This window comes from Pseudonaja textilis, chromosome 2 (genome assembly GCF_049901715.1).
Source record: "Pseudonaja textilis isolate UNSWEBS1 chromosome 2, rPseTex1.2, whole genome shotgun sequence".
NCBI lineage: Eukaryota > Metazoa > Chordata > Lepidosauria > Squamata > Elapidae > Pseudonaja > Pseudonaja textilis.
In genome coordinates, this window is record NC_141991.1 from 151,809,369 (window position 1) to 151,824,300 (window position 14,932).

The 14,932-nt window shown below is 40.1% G+C and overlaps 1 protein-coding gene across 4 annotated transcripts; it reads left to right on the forward strand.

Annotated features, from left to right (window-relative positions):
• The first annotated feature begins 1,038 nt into the window (after nt 1-1,038).
• ZNF653 (zinc finger protein 653) lies at nt 1,039-14,489 on the forward strand. 4 transcript variants are annotated; one of them, XR_015742024.1, is made up of 10 exons: nt 1,047-1,470; nt 2,601-2,644; nt 4,572-4,787; nt 5,854-6,420; nt 7,553-7,736; nt 8,531-8,642; nt 9,301-9,415; nt 11,800-11,899; nt 12,267-13,183; nt 13,740-14,489. XR_015742024.1 is itself a non-coding variant. In XM_026716730.2 (9 exons), the coding sequence occupies exons 1-9, from the start codon at nt 1,118-1,120 to the stop codon at nt 12,442-12,444; spliced, it is 1,869 nt and encodes a 622-aa protein (XP_026572515.1). In that variant the 5' UTR covers nt 1,047-1,117; the 3' UTR covers nt 12,445-13,298. The 4 variants fall into 4 exon arrangements, 1 of the variants encoding a protein (XP_026572515.1); XR_015742023.1 differs by having other exon boundaries at nt 12,267-12,912; XR_003375540.2 differs by lacking the exon at nt 13,740-14,489 and having other exon boundaries at nt 1,039-1,470; nt 11,800-11,969; nt 12,267-12,450.
• Nucleotides 14,490-14,932: the final 443 nt, after the last annotated feature.

Consider the following 14,932-nt stretch of genomic DNA (forward strand, 5'->3'; position numbering starts at 1 on the left):
CAGAGAGGATTATCAACAAGGTCATATCCTCCTAGTTTGTATTTGGTGTACTGATTTTTTTTTTATCAATGTGTAGGACAGAGCATTTGTTGGTCGAGATTTGGACCATTCTAACACATAATCAAGGTCGCTTTGAAGGATAGTAGCATTGTCAGTGGTGTTGAATAGTTTTAAGTCATCCACAAAGAGGATGCAGTTGCTTATAAGGTGACCGCAAAGGTAATTTATATAGAGGCTAAAGAGTGTGGGTCCAAGAATGCTGCCTTGGGGGACACCACTGTTAACTGGAGCAGGGTTTGATATAGCACTCCCTATTTTTACTTTTTGTTGCCTGTTTGACAGGAACGCAGTAATCCACTTATGGAGGGATCCGGAAATGCCCTTAAGAGTTTAGTTTTAACAGTAGTTTTAGCCTTTCTTTTGTCCCCTTTTGGTAATTAATTCTGCAAGACATAAAATCAAACTTTTTAAAAAAACTTGAAGATATATGCAATCCAATTTATAAATCTATTTGTGACAGACTTCTAAGTTATGATTAGACTGAAGGCCTAGCTGAAGCTCACAAGAATTCTCATAAGAGCAGCTATTGAGGACAGTCCTGGCAGCAGTGGCTGAACGACTGAACAGCAAACAACAAAGACTTTCTTACTTATCTAAATGAAGAAATTTGAAGAGCTTTCCATATACATAGATGAGAGTTATGGCAATAGTTACGTGAGAGGATCAAGAGGGAAAACCTCCCCACCAAAAGGCAGGATGCTCATTTTCAGGCAGAGCCATTCAATTCGAACTTTGAAAATCCAGAGGATCACCGACTACTAGAAGGCAGGAGAGAGAGAAAAAAAACACAACTTTTCGCTATCGTTGCCCTTGCAACTTGTTTAATAGTCCTACCACAGGTAAGCATGTTGCACTTTTCTTTTTTCTAACGGGGGTGCTCCCGCCTGCCAAAATACACATTCCAGAATCTGGATTCGATTACCTGCGACCCGGAAGAGACTTTAGGGCCAAAATTCCCTTCCCCCTTGGGCTCGGTCGCCCCGTGACGTCACTAGGGCGCGCTCCTAACGAACGACCAGGTTTCGCGAGAGGCGGGTTCCCTGGTTATGAAGCAGGGATGAATGGTTCGGAGCGCGGCCCAGCCCCAGGTGAGGAGGATGGTGGGGAGCCCGAGGAAGAAGGGGAAGAGGAGGAAGAAGAGGTCGCTGCTGGGGATGTGGATGCCGAGACTGCGCCGGGTGGGCGGAAGGTTCGTGGTGGGCGGAAAGCCCGGGGTAGGCCGCGCCTCACCGAGTCTGACCGGGTACGACGACGCCTCGAATCCCGCAAGAAATACGACGAGCGGCGAGTCTACCTGGGCGAGTCTCACGGCTCGTGGGTGGACCTGAGGCAGCAAAGTGGCTGGAGTGACGCCAAGCTGGCGGCTTATTTACTGGAACTGGAACGAGAACAGCGGGCCGGGCGCCGCGGGTGAGAGTCGGCAGCAGGGGCTGAGAGGGAGGAGATGGCTAGACGGTTAATGCGAAGGTGGGGAGGGGGTAAGGGGGGAAGAATTCAGCCGCATGCGCCCCGGAGGCCTCCCGAGGGCCAATTGCGAGCAGGCCAAAGGTATGAAGGGTTCTCCAAAAACACGAACACGGAGAGAGAGAGAGAGAGAGAGACAGACAGACACGAGGCCTTTTTCTGCGCGTGGGGATGGGAGGGGGCGGTTTTGCCAGCAGCAAAACTGCCCGGCGTTTTGGAGATCAGCGTAGGCGCGATTTCCAGTTAGTCCTCCGCTCCCTGGGTACCTTCGAATTCGGGAAAATATCACTCTGGATTTCAAGGCATTTGACAAAAGGAGGATGAGATGGTTAATTCTACAAATAGGCATCTTATGTCATCTTGTCATTTAGAAATGGGTAGTTGGAAACAGGCCTGGCAGACTAGACTAGAACCATTCTATTTTTCCCCCCATTATCATCAGGGAGGTACTTATATGGCTGTTTTCAAATGTAGTAATATAATTTGACTGTCACGTTTGAATATTGCATCCTCCATAACTATTCATCCTCACTATATTTGTGCTGCCAGTAATTATTTATCAAATCTTTTAAAACATTTCCTAAAAATGTTTAGTCATATGCTTAGTTTAGTTTGTAATGCATGCATGTATTCTCTGATAATATATATAGGTCTGAAAACTGAAATTTGGAGACTAATCCATGTTACTATGCAAGATGACTTGGAAATTATACCAGACCAAGTAATAGTGGATTACTGTTATAGATAGACTCTTTGTTTGCTCATTGGCTGTATTTTCTCTAACTGACAAACTAAGAGCACCTTTGAATTCTGTTTTGAGTTGTTTGAGTTGTAGAGGCTGTTAGAAAAGAGAGTGCTGATTATTAGGATATAAACTAGGTGTCTTCATAAGCACAATTTCCTTATTTCTTATCATTACTTTCTGTGAATGACAGTCTTATTGAAATATTATATTAGAAGAAGTTTTTCAAAGGCTTTTAGTACCTCCTTTGGCTGAGACTTTCCTTTGGCAAACAAGTCCTAGCATTCTGGAAATCTACATGCATACCATGATATGGTACCATCTTTACTTGCAGAAAACCATGGGAGCAGATCCCTTATGAACCACAGCAAAAGAAAAGTAAGTGTAATCTATGCATTCATATGTCAGATTTTATTCTACTCTAAAATGCAGACAATCAATTGCTATCAGTTTTTAAATTTAAAAAAACATTAAAAAGCTGAATGCTACAAAGTATAAAGAAATCAAGAAGAAAGTCTGGAATGAATTTACAGTGATACATAAATTTTCAGTACGTCTTTACAAAGTAAATCTCAGAAAATTTGATTGAACATATATAATTATTAGCATAAATCCCTGGTATAAGAATCTTCACTTATCTATGTAATGATTTCAGAAATATTTGTGCAAATTTATTGTAGCTGCCGAATTCCAACGTCTTCTAATTTTCACTTGTCTCCTATTAGTTTAAAATTCTCCCATCTATAGCCCAATCTGGTTTATTGGTTTTGTTGCATCTAATGTTCTCTATGTTTTGTTTGTTTAATATTTGCAGCTAAAAATCAGTTAATTTTTTTCTTGACTATAATCACCTTTACTCCTATCAAAAAGAATCAAGACATCAAAGGGCATATTATAACTTATAACTTTGTTTATTGATTATGCTACATTTGACCACAATAAATAACACTGAAACTGTTCAACATTCATTACAGTTTAATTTCATATAAGTGGTTCAATTATTTTTAACACTAAAAATGCCAAAATGTATATACTAAAAAAATCTTCATATTCTCATAATATATCATTATTGACTTCCTGAAATTACATTGCTTTGTTTTTTAAAGTATCAATAGAGATTAAAATCATTTATAGCTCTTATATTGACACAATTTAAATGTTAAGTACATATTTAAGTTAGCTATTTGGTTTTTTTTAAAAATGTTCTCTTTGTATTGACATGAGCATTAAAGGACCAATTCCCAACTGTTGGCGCTTGGTGGCCTGGCATGAGAAGGGGAACTTGGCCGTGTGAGCAGGGAGGGCACGCATGCACACACTCACAGCTCAGTCTGTGTGAGCAGCAGGGCGGGGTGCTCACACATGTACACACAGCTCAACTTGTTCATGCTGTTCCACTGATCTTGTGAGTTAAGCTGCATGCACATGTGCCAGCCTGCTGCCTTTAATCCCATTGAATTAAATTGTTATAATCACTAGAACCAGCATTTTTCTTTATTCATTTACAAATGTTTTGATTTCTGTTGTAAGACATTTCCAAATCTTGTGAGTTAACTAGATGTGGGAGAGATAGATACTGGTCCCTGTATAATTTTCAGGGCTGAACATAGCCAATTAGGTCAGTTTATTGCCTAAGCTAAAGCAATTGTTTGTAAGACTTAACTTATGTGCAAAATTAGACAGAATGGATAAAGGACTGCATTTTCTAAAAGGAGAAGAAATACATAGTGTTGAACCTAAATATCAACACTATTCTTACAAAACCTGCAGCCTGCACAGTACTTCTCTCTCATAAAGAATAATGTACAAACTATCTTAGGAAGTAGTCAAGTGCTGTAAATATTCAGCATAGTGTAGTGATCAGAAATATGTAGTTGGTATTGTGATGCTAAGGCATTCTATGACTTTGTATTATTCCAAAGTGCTGAAGTTGCAAAGGAAAGTATGGACTGTAACTTCATGTATGTATGCCTTCTGATGAAATGCAAAATGCTACCCTTTATTGTCATTAATTATAAAGAACATTATGAACAATGATAATACATTGAGGTGTACCATATTTACAGTTTTGCTGTCCTAAAATGGGTCTGTTTTCTTTTTTTACATTCTATTTGACTGAAAATTGAAATTCATTTGGTTAGTTGTTTTCCTAAATATAGAAATAACATAAAATTACATAATATATAAAGACAGATGGATTTCATCATTAGCTTTCAGAGAGAGCATACCATCTGTTCCAAGTTTCTCAAATACTTTTTTTTTGCTTTGTTTTGTTTTTTGCTTCCCATCCTTACCATGTCCCAAGGAAGAAGGCGAAATGTGAACTGCCTGAAGAACACCGTCATCTGGTATGAAGATCACAAGAATCGCTGCCCTTATGAGCCTCATCTCTCTGAGCTGGATCCCAACTTTGGGATGTACACCACAGCTGTGTGGCAATGTGAAGCAGGGCACCGCTATTTCCAGGACTTACACTCCCCACTTAAACCACTCAGTGATTCTGAAAATGAATGTGACAGTGGTAAGAGTGGATGTTAAAACTCCAACCTGACTTTTTTTTTTTTGCAGTTAATATGTAGCAAATATTTCTATGTAGCTTTCGCAAATCATATAGCTAGCTGTTTTCTGAATTATGCTTTAATGCAGCTGAGCTTGGAAATCAGACAAGATGGGATAACTTTGGAAATGTGTGAACACATTTACTTTAGGGCAGTTGGAGATGTCCCAACAGAACATTAATTAAAAGAAATTCATTTCTGAAATAAATAACATCATGGATAGTCCAGAATTCCTAAAGTTTATTAGCATATGTTAGTTTTCAGTTATTTTCCTTTCAGATTGAATATTGTAAGGTAAGATATCTTTAAATATTTATATTAAAATTATGTAATATTGCACCATTTTAACCAGTGTTTTTTTCATAATTTTCCCCAGAACTGTCATTTCTGATAGTTTGTGACAAATAATAAGTTATTTTTAAAAAGATTTGAATGATTTTTAAATGCCACATTAGAACATTTCCTAGCACATTAGAACATTTCCTAGTGCCAACCAGAAAATAATTAATTTTCCAGACTTGATATTTACAATCACTGATTATATAGCATGCTGTTTTTCCAACAAGTATTCTTGGCTAGTTGATGTGTCTGTCTGATACTACGTACTACAGACTGCAGAATACCATTCAGAAAATACTGTTGTTTATATTCATTTATATAGAGGTTGAGGAAGTACAATGGAGAGAGAACAATAAATAACTCCTAATCTCTTCTCAGTAAAATCAGTTTTGGATATGCTTATTCTCTGCACAGAGTAATGGTGGAAGACAGAAGGCAACAATATGCACTTTTGGCCTTATTAAGTGATCTAAAATTCTTAAATGATTGTGAAGAGGAGGCCTTTTTAAATGGAAGCAAATAGAGCAGTCATTCAGCAGGTGTTTAGATATCCTAATTTATCTATTTTGAATAGTGTAGAAACCTGGATAAAGCTAGGAATGGTAAGGAGGTTAAGTATCTGGCTGTAAGGTTTGTCTGTGTTCCTAAGAAATTATCTACTAATTTTCTGATCCTTATTGAAATTTGTAGTTGCCAATGGCACTGAAGCTGGAAGCTCTGAGTCTTCAGAAGAGAACTCTAGCTCTGAGACAGAGGAACAGCTCGAGAATCAGAAAGACAAACCCCAGGTTCGACAGCCCTCAGCAAATACAGAAGGAGAAAATACCAGTGGCCTCATCACACAAGATGGCATTCATATTCCATTTGAGAACTTACGAGAAGAACAGAGTGCTAGCATGTGCCACAATACATCCCTCAATGGACCAGAGACAATGGAAGCTGTGGTATGCATGCCAGTGCCCATGCAGATGGGTTCAGGTCACGGAACACTGTTTGAAAACGTTTCACAAGAGACACTTGGAGAAGTAGTAGCTAGCTGCCCTGTGCAAGATATGATGCAAGGTTCACAGGTGATCATCATTACTGGACCTGGTTATGATTCTCTCACAGCAGAGGGAATCCAGCTGAATGTCACCAGCACAGGAGAAGAGCTGCCTTGTGCTATGATTGAGGATGTAGCACCTTATACTCAAGAAGAGCCTGAGAATGGAGAGCAAAGTAGCACGGAAAATATGGAATACATCAAAACCAAAAAAGGTAGTTTCTACCATCCACCTTGGCTGCCTATTCTCAAATGACCAGGTATCTAGCTTTAAAATGTGTAGGTTTAATTCACTGTTGTAAGTATAAGAGCAGCATTTTTGCTATAGAGCAGGGGTCCCCAACCTGTGGGCCATGGCCTACTACTGCACCGTAGGCTAAATGCCAGTGGGCCTTGTGAGTGGCCGGCCAATGTGTGCACCTCTGCAGGCATGCTAAGTTCCACTTAGGCGAGCCTCGTCGCAGATGTCGCGGCCAACTTGCACAAACCTCATCATGGGCTCTCATGGTCCCACTTGCAAAAACATTGCATGCAAGCATGCACTTGCCTCTCCCACAAAATCTCTTCCCCCCCCCCCCCCACCAACCCAGAAAAGTTGGAGAACTCTGCCATAGAGGAAGGAATGCAGGAGCCTCCAACTCTGCTTTAAAATTCAGAAGGGGTAGGAGGAATCCCAGTCTACAAATTGTTGCATGCAAATTTACATGCAACATCTGTGAAGAAGTTGCGTTCCTCTGAGGGACTAAGACACAGATCTGTTCTATACTTTTTCACTCATCTTGCAATAGCACATTTTGTGATTCTTTTTGTGTGTCATGCCATATCAGTTGAACTACAAGTAATATCAGCAATTGCTTATAAAGTCCGTAATAGAGAAAATCAAGAATTGGAGGGTTTGCCTCTATTTAATATTGTTGCAAGGATAATGTTAATTTTAAAATAAAGTAGATTATTTGATATCTTTATATTTGGGACATGAAAATGTATATTTTGAGTGTGTGCATATTTTTAATCTCAATATTTATGGGTTTTTCATTTTTTGATAGCACTTGTTAGTTTTATGTGCAAATCTGGCTTTATGTGAAAGTCATGTAAAGAAATGATGCAAACTTCTTTTTGGAGTGATGTATGTTCGACATTGCCTTCTGTTTCTTTCCATGGAGGCTTTCTGGTTTATCTTCAATAAGCTGCTTATTTAGTTTGCCATTTCTCCTCGAATCACTTGCACAATATTTTAGGAAAGAATACATTTCAAAAGTGATTGATTTTTCGCAAATATCCTTTTATAACTTGAGATAGAGAATGTCAGCATTTAGAATTACAATTTTGCTTTCTGATTGATGACAGAAAAAAAGGCATTCTTTAAACTCAAAAAAGAAGGGCATCCTCCTCCAACAGAAATAGAAACATCCTGTGACTCAAAACCAGCCCCTGAGAGCAGAGAGCAGGAACCAAAGCCTGAACCTGAGGAGGAGATGGAAGGAAACAACATGTCATCCATTATTTATGAGATTCCAAAGGAGCCTGAAAAGTGAGTGAACAGCAGAAAGAGATGCGGCCATCTAGATTTCTATATTTAGGGAAGCAATTGGATGCTACTCCTTGGAAAAATAGGAAATGTTTATTATGTGTTTTATAGAGTAATTTGTCCAACTTTTGAAGATTCTGGTTATTTTTCCACAATTGCTACCAAGTGGTAAACATCATTACCCCTGATCAGTTGCACCTGTAAAAGGGACCAAGGGGAAATACAGAAAATTATACAACCATTCAGATTAATGTTTATGGCAGACATATTGTAGTAATAGTAATCTATGCAAAAGTAGATAGGCTTGTGGAGGAGCAAATATTGCTGAAGATGAATCAGCGTGGTTCTGCAAATCTAGATTTTCTGTTGAGCGCCTCCCCCCGGCTGCTCTGTAAGAAAAAATACTGGAATAATTGGGTCTCAGCTTGGTCCAGCATGGTATTTGTGATAATCTAAACCAGAGAAATGTAATTAATTTTTGTTGGATCAAAGTTCAGTAACTGTTAAGTGGTTAACAAAACATTTGGCAGAATTTAGTGCTAGTTTCTGGAAGTATCTTAGACTTTCAGAAATGAGTGTCTCAGGGTTTTTTTCCCAGTCTTCTCTGCAGCCCTTAAACTGGTATTCTTAAGATTCTCTATAATTTCTGTTTATTGTGATGCAATGGTGAAGCTTTTTTTTTAGTCTTTGGGGTTTTTTTCATAGAGCACAATACAATAGAATAGTTTTGTGACATTGAAGTAGATTTATGGATAATGTAGCAGTTTTCCTTTGAATAATTTTTCTTCTCCTCTTAGGAGGCGGCGGAGCAAAAGAGGTCATGTCATAGATGCAGATGGCATGTTGGAGATGTTCCACTGTCCTTATGAAGGATGCACCCAAGTCTATGTAGCACTTAGTAGCTTCCAGGTATAGTTCCTTTGACCTGATAGATTGATTAAAATTATGGTGGTAGAGTAAAAGAACTATTGGTCTTAATTTGACACTAAATTATATTCTATGCTGGGGAGTCAGGCAAAATATCAGAATTAATAGAGCTACTTTTTTTGTAGTGGATCTAATAACCTTTGGTATGTTCAAGCAGAATTTAGACAGCCCTCTGCTAGGGATTCTTTAATTTGGATTCCTGCATGAAACATTGGGTTAGACTCCAGGATCTAAATGGTCTAATTAAACCCTAAGATAACTTTTCATGCAACCAAGGCATATTATATATAATTTTGTCCATGTTTGTCTTTTAAAGTCAAATATGTTGAAGGACAGGTAGTAACGTACTCCAATTACTATAGATTTGTGTGCTTGTGAAGAAGTATAATTTTCTGGTTTGTACAATAAAGCAAGGGTTCCGAACCCCTAGTACGTGGACTGCCACCGGGCCACAGCATGCCAGAAACTGGTCCGTGAAAACAAGCGAAGCCCTGTCTGTGGGATGCAGGCAGGATGTGAAACCATACCCCTTCCAGTCTGCGGAAAAACCTCTCTCTACAGAACTAGTTCCTGGTACCCAAAAGGTTGGGAGCCGTTGCTCTAGAGGAACAATATTGATCTCATTTCTTTCTATCCTCAGAATCATGTTAATCTTGTTCATCGGAAAGGAAAAACAAAAGTGTGCTCACACCCAGGTTGTGGTAAAAAGTTTTACCTGTCTAATCATCTCCGAAGGCACATGATAATCCATTCAGGTATATTGTCACCTCTAAGTTTTTCTATTTATGATATGTTTTCATCACCTCGGAGGCTCCATGTTTTCCCAAAAATAAGACTCAGCCTGATTTTTAAGCATGTGCCTAATATAAGTTCTATTCCCAAAATAAGCCCTAGTGAAGATTGTCATTAGCATGGGGGTAGGGAATGGGCGTGGTCAGCACTGGAGGCTGTGAGGGTGCGGGGGCTGACATAGCCTGTGCAGTGCAGGTGAGTTGATTACTTGTACAAGCAGCAGGCAGGGGTGGGGAGGCAGGCAGTTCAGACGGGCTGTGGGAAAGATGAGTGTCGGTGGGCCAGAGCAGACGGCTGGCCATGGGAGGTTGTCTTCGCATGGCAGTTGAAGGCAGAGGTTGGGGGAAGGCAGGCGATCTGGATGGGCTGTGGGAAACCAAGAGTCATTGGGTCAGAGCAGACGGGCGGCCTCAGGAAGCTTGTCTTTGCATAGCAGGAGGAGGCAGAGGCATGGGGTGGGGGAAAGGCAGGTGGCCTCTATGCTCTTTATGGGCTGCTGGCAAGCTGAGAGATGTAGAGATGAGCCTCCTGCAGCCGGCCACCCACTCTGGTCCACTGAACTGGCAGTTCAGACGGGCTGTGGGAAAGATGAGTGTCGGTGGGCCAGAGCAGACGGCTGGCCATGGGAGGTTGTCTTCGCATGGCAGTTGAAGGCAGAGGTTGGGGGAAGGCAGGCGATCTGGACGGGCTGTGGGAAACCAAGAGTCATTGGGTCAGAGCAGACGGGCGGCCTCAGGAAGCTTGTCTTTGCATAGCAGGAGGAGGCAGAGGCATGGGGTGGGGGAAAGGCAGGTGGCCTCTATGCTCTTTATGGGCTGCTGGCAAGCTGAGAGATGTAGAGATGAGCCTCCTGCAGCCGGCCACCCACTCTGGTCCACTGCCTCTCAGTTTGCCTATGTGGCATGTCTGGATTGCGTGCCTTCCCCTCACATCTCTGCCTCCATCTGCTGCTTAGACAGGTAATCACCTGTGCTATGCACGCTGCGTAGCCCCAGGGGTCTGCAACCTTAAACACTCAGAGCCATTTGGACTCATTTCCCACAAAACAAAACAGTTTTCAAGATTCTCTCAATCCAGTGTAGAAAAGGGAATTTCATTACCATCCGTTGTTCTGTTCCCTTTGTATTTTTATTGATTCCTAGAAGTTGTGTAGAACCAAACTATTCTGACTTTTCTTTTGGGTACAAGTCGGTAAAAAGTCATGAAACATTATTTCTATAGAGGACAACTGTAGTAAGACTATGTGCTCAAAAAATGGAAAGGCTAGCTCTACTCACAGTGAAGGAATAGTTGGTAAAGATTATAAAATTTTCTGAGATGGTTAAATTAATTTCTCTGATTTGAGAAAAAAAAACTACACTTATGGTTGACTGGAAATCCTCTATAGATTTTTTGCACAAAACAAAATGCATTTTTGATAGTGGTTTTGCAATTAGAAAAATAACCTGGATAATAGAAAAGAGTGGAGTTTTTTTAATAATCATAGTATTGTGTTAATTTCATCTTTGATTCGGGATGGGTTGGCAGTCCTGGAGCTGGTGCCAAATTTGGGGGTCCTCCTAGACTTGTGGCTCCAGCTTGAGGAGCAGGTGGCAGCCATGGCCTTTGTACAAATTCATCTGGTGTGCTGATTGTGGCCTTTCCTGGACTGGGAGGTCCTTTGGTCATTCATGCCCTGGTCACTGGATTACTGCGGTGTGGATTGTAAGTTTTGAAGGCCACCTGGAAGCAACAACAATTCCAGAATGAGGTGTTGCACTCGGCGAAGGGTGTTCCTAGGTTTGCCCTGGGTGCAATTCAGGGTGCTGATTAACATCTTTAAAAGCCTCTCTGTCACAGGGCCACATATAATCTTTATTACTGATGTTGTTTTAAACCTTGATTGGGAGCCACTCAGAATTTGGTATAAGGTGGGCAGTTACATAAATGTTTTAAATAAATAAATCATAGTAACCGATTATTCTTTCTATTTGCTCTTTTACTTTTTTCTCCTTTCTATTGTGCTTTTGCTCTATTAATTTGTGTTAATTTTTATGCTCTATGAAACTTTTAATAAAAAGCTTATTAAATCTAGTTTTCTTTGAATATTGAATTTATGGACCAATGGGATTGGAACTCTCTTTTTATTATTTTTATCTAAGTTTAAAGCAATATTATATTCCTTTAAGTGGTGTATGGTGTCTTAAGGTTTAATTCGATTAAATTAATGGCAGTGCTGCTCATTCAAGCAAGTTATTTCAGGAGATGTCTCTAGATCTAATCTATTTTCTTTGGGAACAGAGAATGTCCCTATGTTAGCTATTGATGGGTTTTGCTGTTCATTTTTTTTATTCCTGTATCTTCCCAGGAGTCCGTGAATTTACCTGTGAAACTTGTGGAAAATCCTTCAAGCGGAAGAACCATCTGGAAGTTCATCGTCGAACACATACTGGAGAGACCCCTCTCCAGTGAGTGACCTGGGGCATGACAAGAAAGACTGGGCTGAGCCACCCTCCAAGATGAGAGCAACAGGGCGAGGTCTTTGGAGCCTGCTTGCTTTGCCTTCTTTGTGCAAGTTGGCCAGCACTCAATCTGGCTGATCATATCTAACCATTTTTTTAAAAAAAGTTTTGTAATTATGCAATTATTAATTACAATTGTACTAAGAAAAGCTACTTTCAGTACTTGATAGGAAAAGTAGATAAATTGAAATACATACTCCGCTTGATTATGGTAGTAGATGCTGAATAGTTTATTGGTAGTGATTGGGGCTGTGGGTGCTTTCCTGGTTTCTAGATTGGAGTATAAAGGAATGACGACTCTTTCTCTCCACAGGTGTGAGATTTGTGGCTATCAATGCCGTCAGAGGTCTTCTCTCAACTGGCATATGAAGAAGCATACTTCAGAAGTCCAATACAACTTTACTTGCGAGTACTGTGACAAACGTTTTGAGAAGCTGGACAGTGTCAAGTTCCACAAACTAAAGAGCCACCCAGACCATAAGGCTGCCTGACCCTGATCATGAGTCACTTTAATTATTGTTCCTCCAAATAACTAAACCAGTTGAGGGCGTATCTTACATAGTCACAGCTGAAAACATGGTATGTGCTACCCACAGCACAAGGGCCCATTCTTCTGGTTAGGATGATACGGAGTAGATTTTTTAAGACCAGATGATGACTGACAAAAACTTTTAAGTATGATATGCAAGTGTGCTCAGGGTGTTCGGACAGCATAAATTAAAACATCTTATAACAAGATTAGGGTGCTAAACTGACCTGTTTTTCAAGGGGAAAACAACAGCGGAAGTAATAGTCAAGAGTGACTTTATCCAATTAAAGTATCAGTACTTTGCTATCCACTGGCAGCACCTTCTACATTTTAGCCACCTGATACTTGATGTGAAGGAGGAGTGCAGTATGAAAGGTCTAGTTGCATATCATTTAACTATGGAGAGACTACTTCCAATGTATAGTTGCAGGTTAGTTCAAGTGAATGTTTTATATCTATTGACAACAGTGAAAGAAAATTATTGGCTGATATGCATTAATTCAATTTCCTTGAAATAGTTGGTTGAACATTGTCATATATTGACCTAAGCATGGTTCTGTTTCAGGAACTATTTTCCCTTTTAACACTCAGGGCTATTGCATTTGAAGACAATCCAGAGTTGGCATTTATCCCTGTTTTCTTGAAATATTGGTGTTTTGTAAAGCACAGATTCCTATACTGGGTAGACTTGGATTCCAGCTGTAAGTTACTTTATTATTCTGGTTGTCTGTGGCCATCCTCTATAGTATGCTATATTCATAATCTTGTTTGCAAATAAGAAATTTCTAAAATTTAATGCCATCGGCGTATTTTTATTATACTATTAAAAAAACATGGCTTTTGTCTTTAAAATGCCATTCAATCCTTAGGTCTAAGTTAAAAAATATTAAATGTGAAAATTGATGGAGATTTTTTTTCTATAGCTGAAATTGACATGGCTCTGTGAGAGCACTCATAACTAGGTGTGTGTCATTTCTTCACCACTACCACCACTCCTAAAATATCATCTTTTTGAAGAACCTTTTTATATGGAATTGTCAGCAGACAAAATAGCTTAGGTGGGTCAGAATTTTGTGGGGCCCCTCCATTCTGGGATGGAGGAGTAGGAAGAGCTCCTTTATGTTAGTTTAGATAGTTCTACTTTTAGAGATTATTTTGTGTGGCTGTTCTTGCCACGTTCCTCAAAGATGTATAAGCCATTGGTGAACTGAATTTAAAACTTGCCAAACTTTTGCTTCCTGTTTTCTGAACTTACAGGTGCTAAAATGGACGGACCTTCCAGATACTGCATTCCAGCTCCCCATCATGTCTTAGTAACCATTGTTGCTCTTGGTGAAGGATCAAGGCAATGTGGAGGCAGCTCCAGATATTTCTTATCATTTTGAGAGAGAAGCTGGCTAAATGAAATTAGCTTGTCGTCTTGCACATTTTTTTCCTTAGCCCAGGCAAGGATCACCCTAAAATCCAAATAGAACCAGATCAGAGTGGAAAGGCAAGTCTGGAGAGATTCTTAAAGAAGCACAATAGTGTGTTCACAGACAAATCAAGGACCAAAGAATGATGAGCTCACTATGCTCCTGAAGAGGCCAGCCACAGCTGCTGGTGAAACATCAGGTCAGCAGAAAACTAGATCACAGCCATTCAGCCTGAAAGTTCATCACTCCTTGATTAATGCTAGCTGTGAAAGCCTATCAGCAGTAAAATGGGGGTCATTATTTTTATTGAATACTTGATCAGCATTGGAATACCCAGTAGGAAAAAGAATTATATCCTTGAACAGATGAGAAGCACCCTGGAGAAAGGAGACTCAATACACAGTGGAATTTGGTGATTTTGAACCCTCTGTCAAGGTTCCAACTGACGAGCCCAACCAAGCCAGCAAGTCAAGACAATCAGATCTCTTTAAGCATAACTTCATTGAGTACATCATTTCGGCACGCATGAAGCAAACCCAACTCTAGCTAGTTCCCAGTTTGGGGCTAATTAAAGAATGAATTCTTTCCTTCCCACCTTTGACCAGGTCACATTGTCCAATTAATTGTTTTGGTCTCTATGGCCACTCCTTCAAGCTATTGCCAAACGTCTTTTAAGATTACCTTGGTTTCCATGGGATGATTTGTTTGGGCTAACATTCCAAACCTTCCCCCCCAATAGTCTGTGGCAAACAGAGAAATGAAAAGACAGCAACAGCAGGGCACATTTTGAAGTTGACAGTCAGACCCCCTAGAAAGTCAGCACCTCGAAAATAAGCACACATTAGATATTTCAGGTGTTCCTTGGCTTCTGGGGATATTTCTTGTGAAATTTCTGTACTGATTTATCTACTCTCATGTTCTGTGCTTTTATCCATTGGATTCTGACATTGAGTACCTAGACTAGGTATTGGAGTTTTCCCGTGTATCGTCTGGAATCCAGAATCTGTTTAACTTTGTAATGTTTCTCCCAATGGC

Bases quoted from the DNA above. Each gene is read 5' to 3' on its own strand.
- ZNF653 (XM_026716730.2), top strand. From the start codon at position 1,118: ATGAATGGTTCGGAGCGCGGCCCAGCCCCAGGTGAGGAGGATGGTGGG. The intron at 7,737-8,530 runs GTGAGTGAACAG...TTCTCCTCTTAG, and splicing joins ATTCCAAAGGAGCCTGAAAA to GAGGCGGCGGAGCAAAAGAG. The intron at 11,900-12,266 runs GTGAGTGACCTG...TTCTCTCCACAG, and splicing joins ACTGGAGAGACCCCTCTCCA to GTGTGAGATTTGTGGCTATC.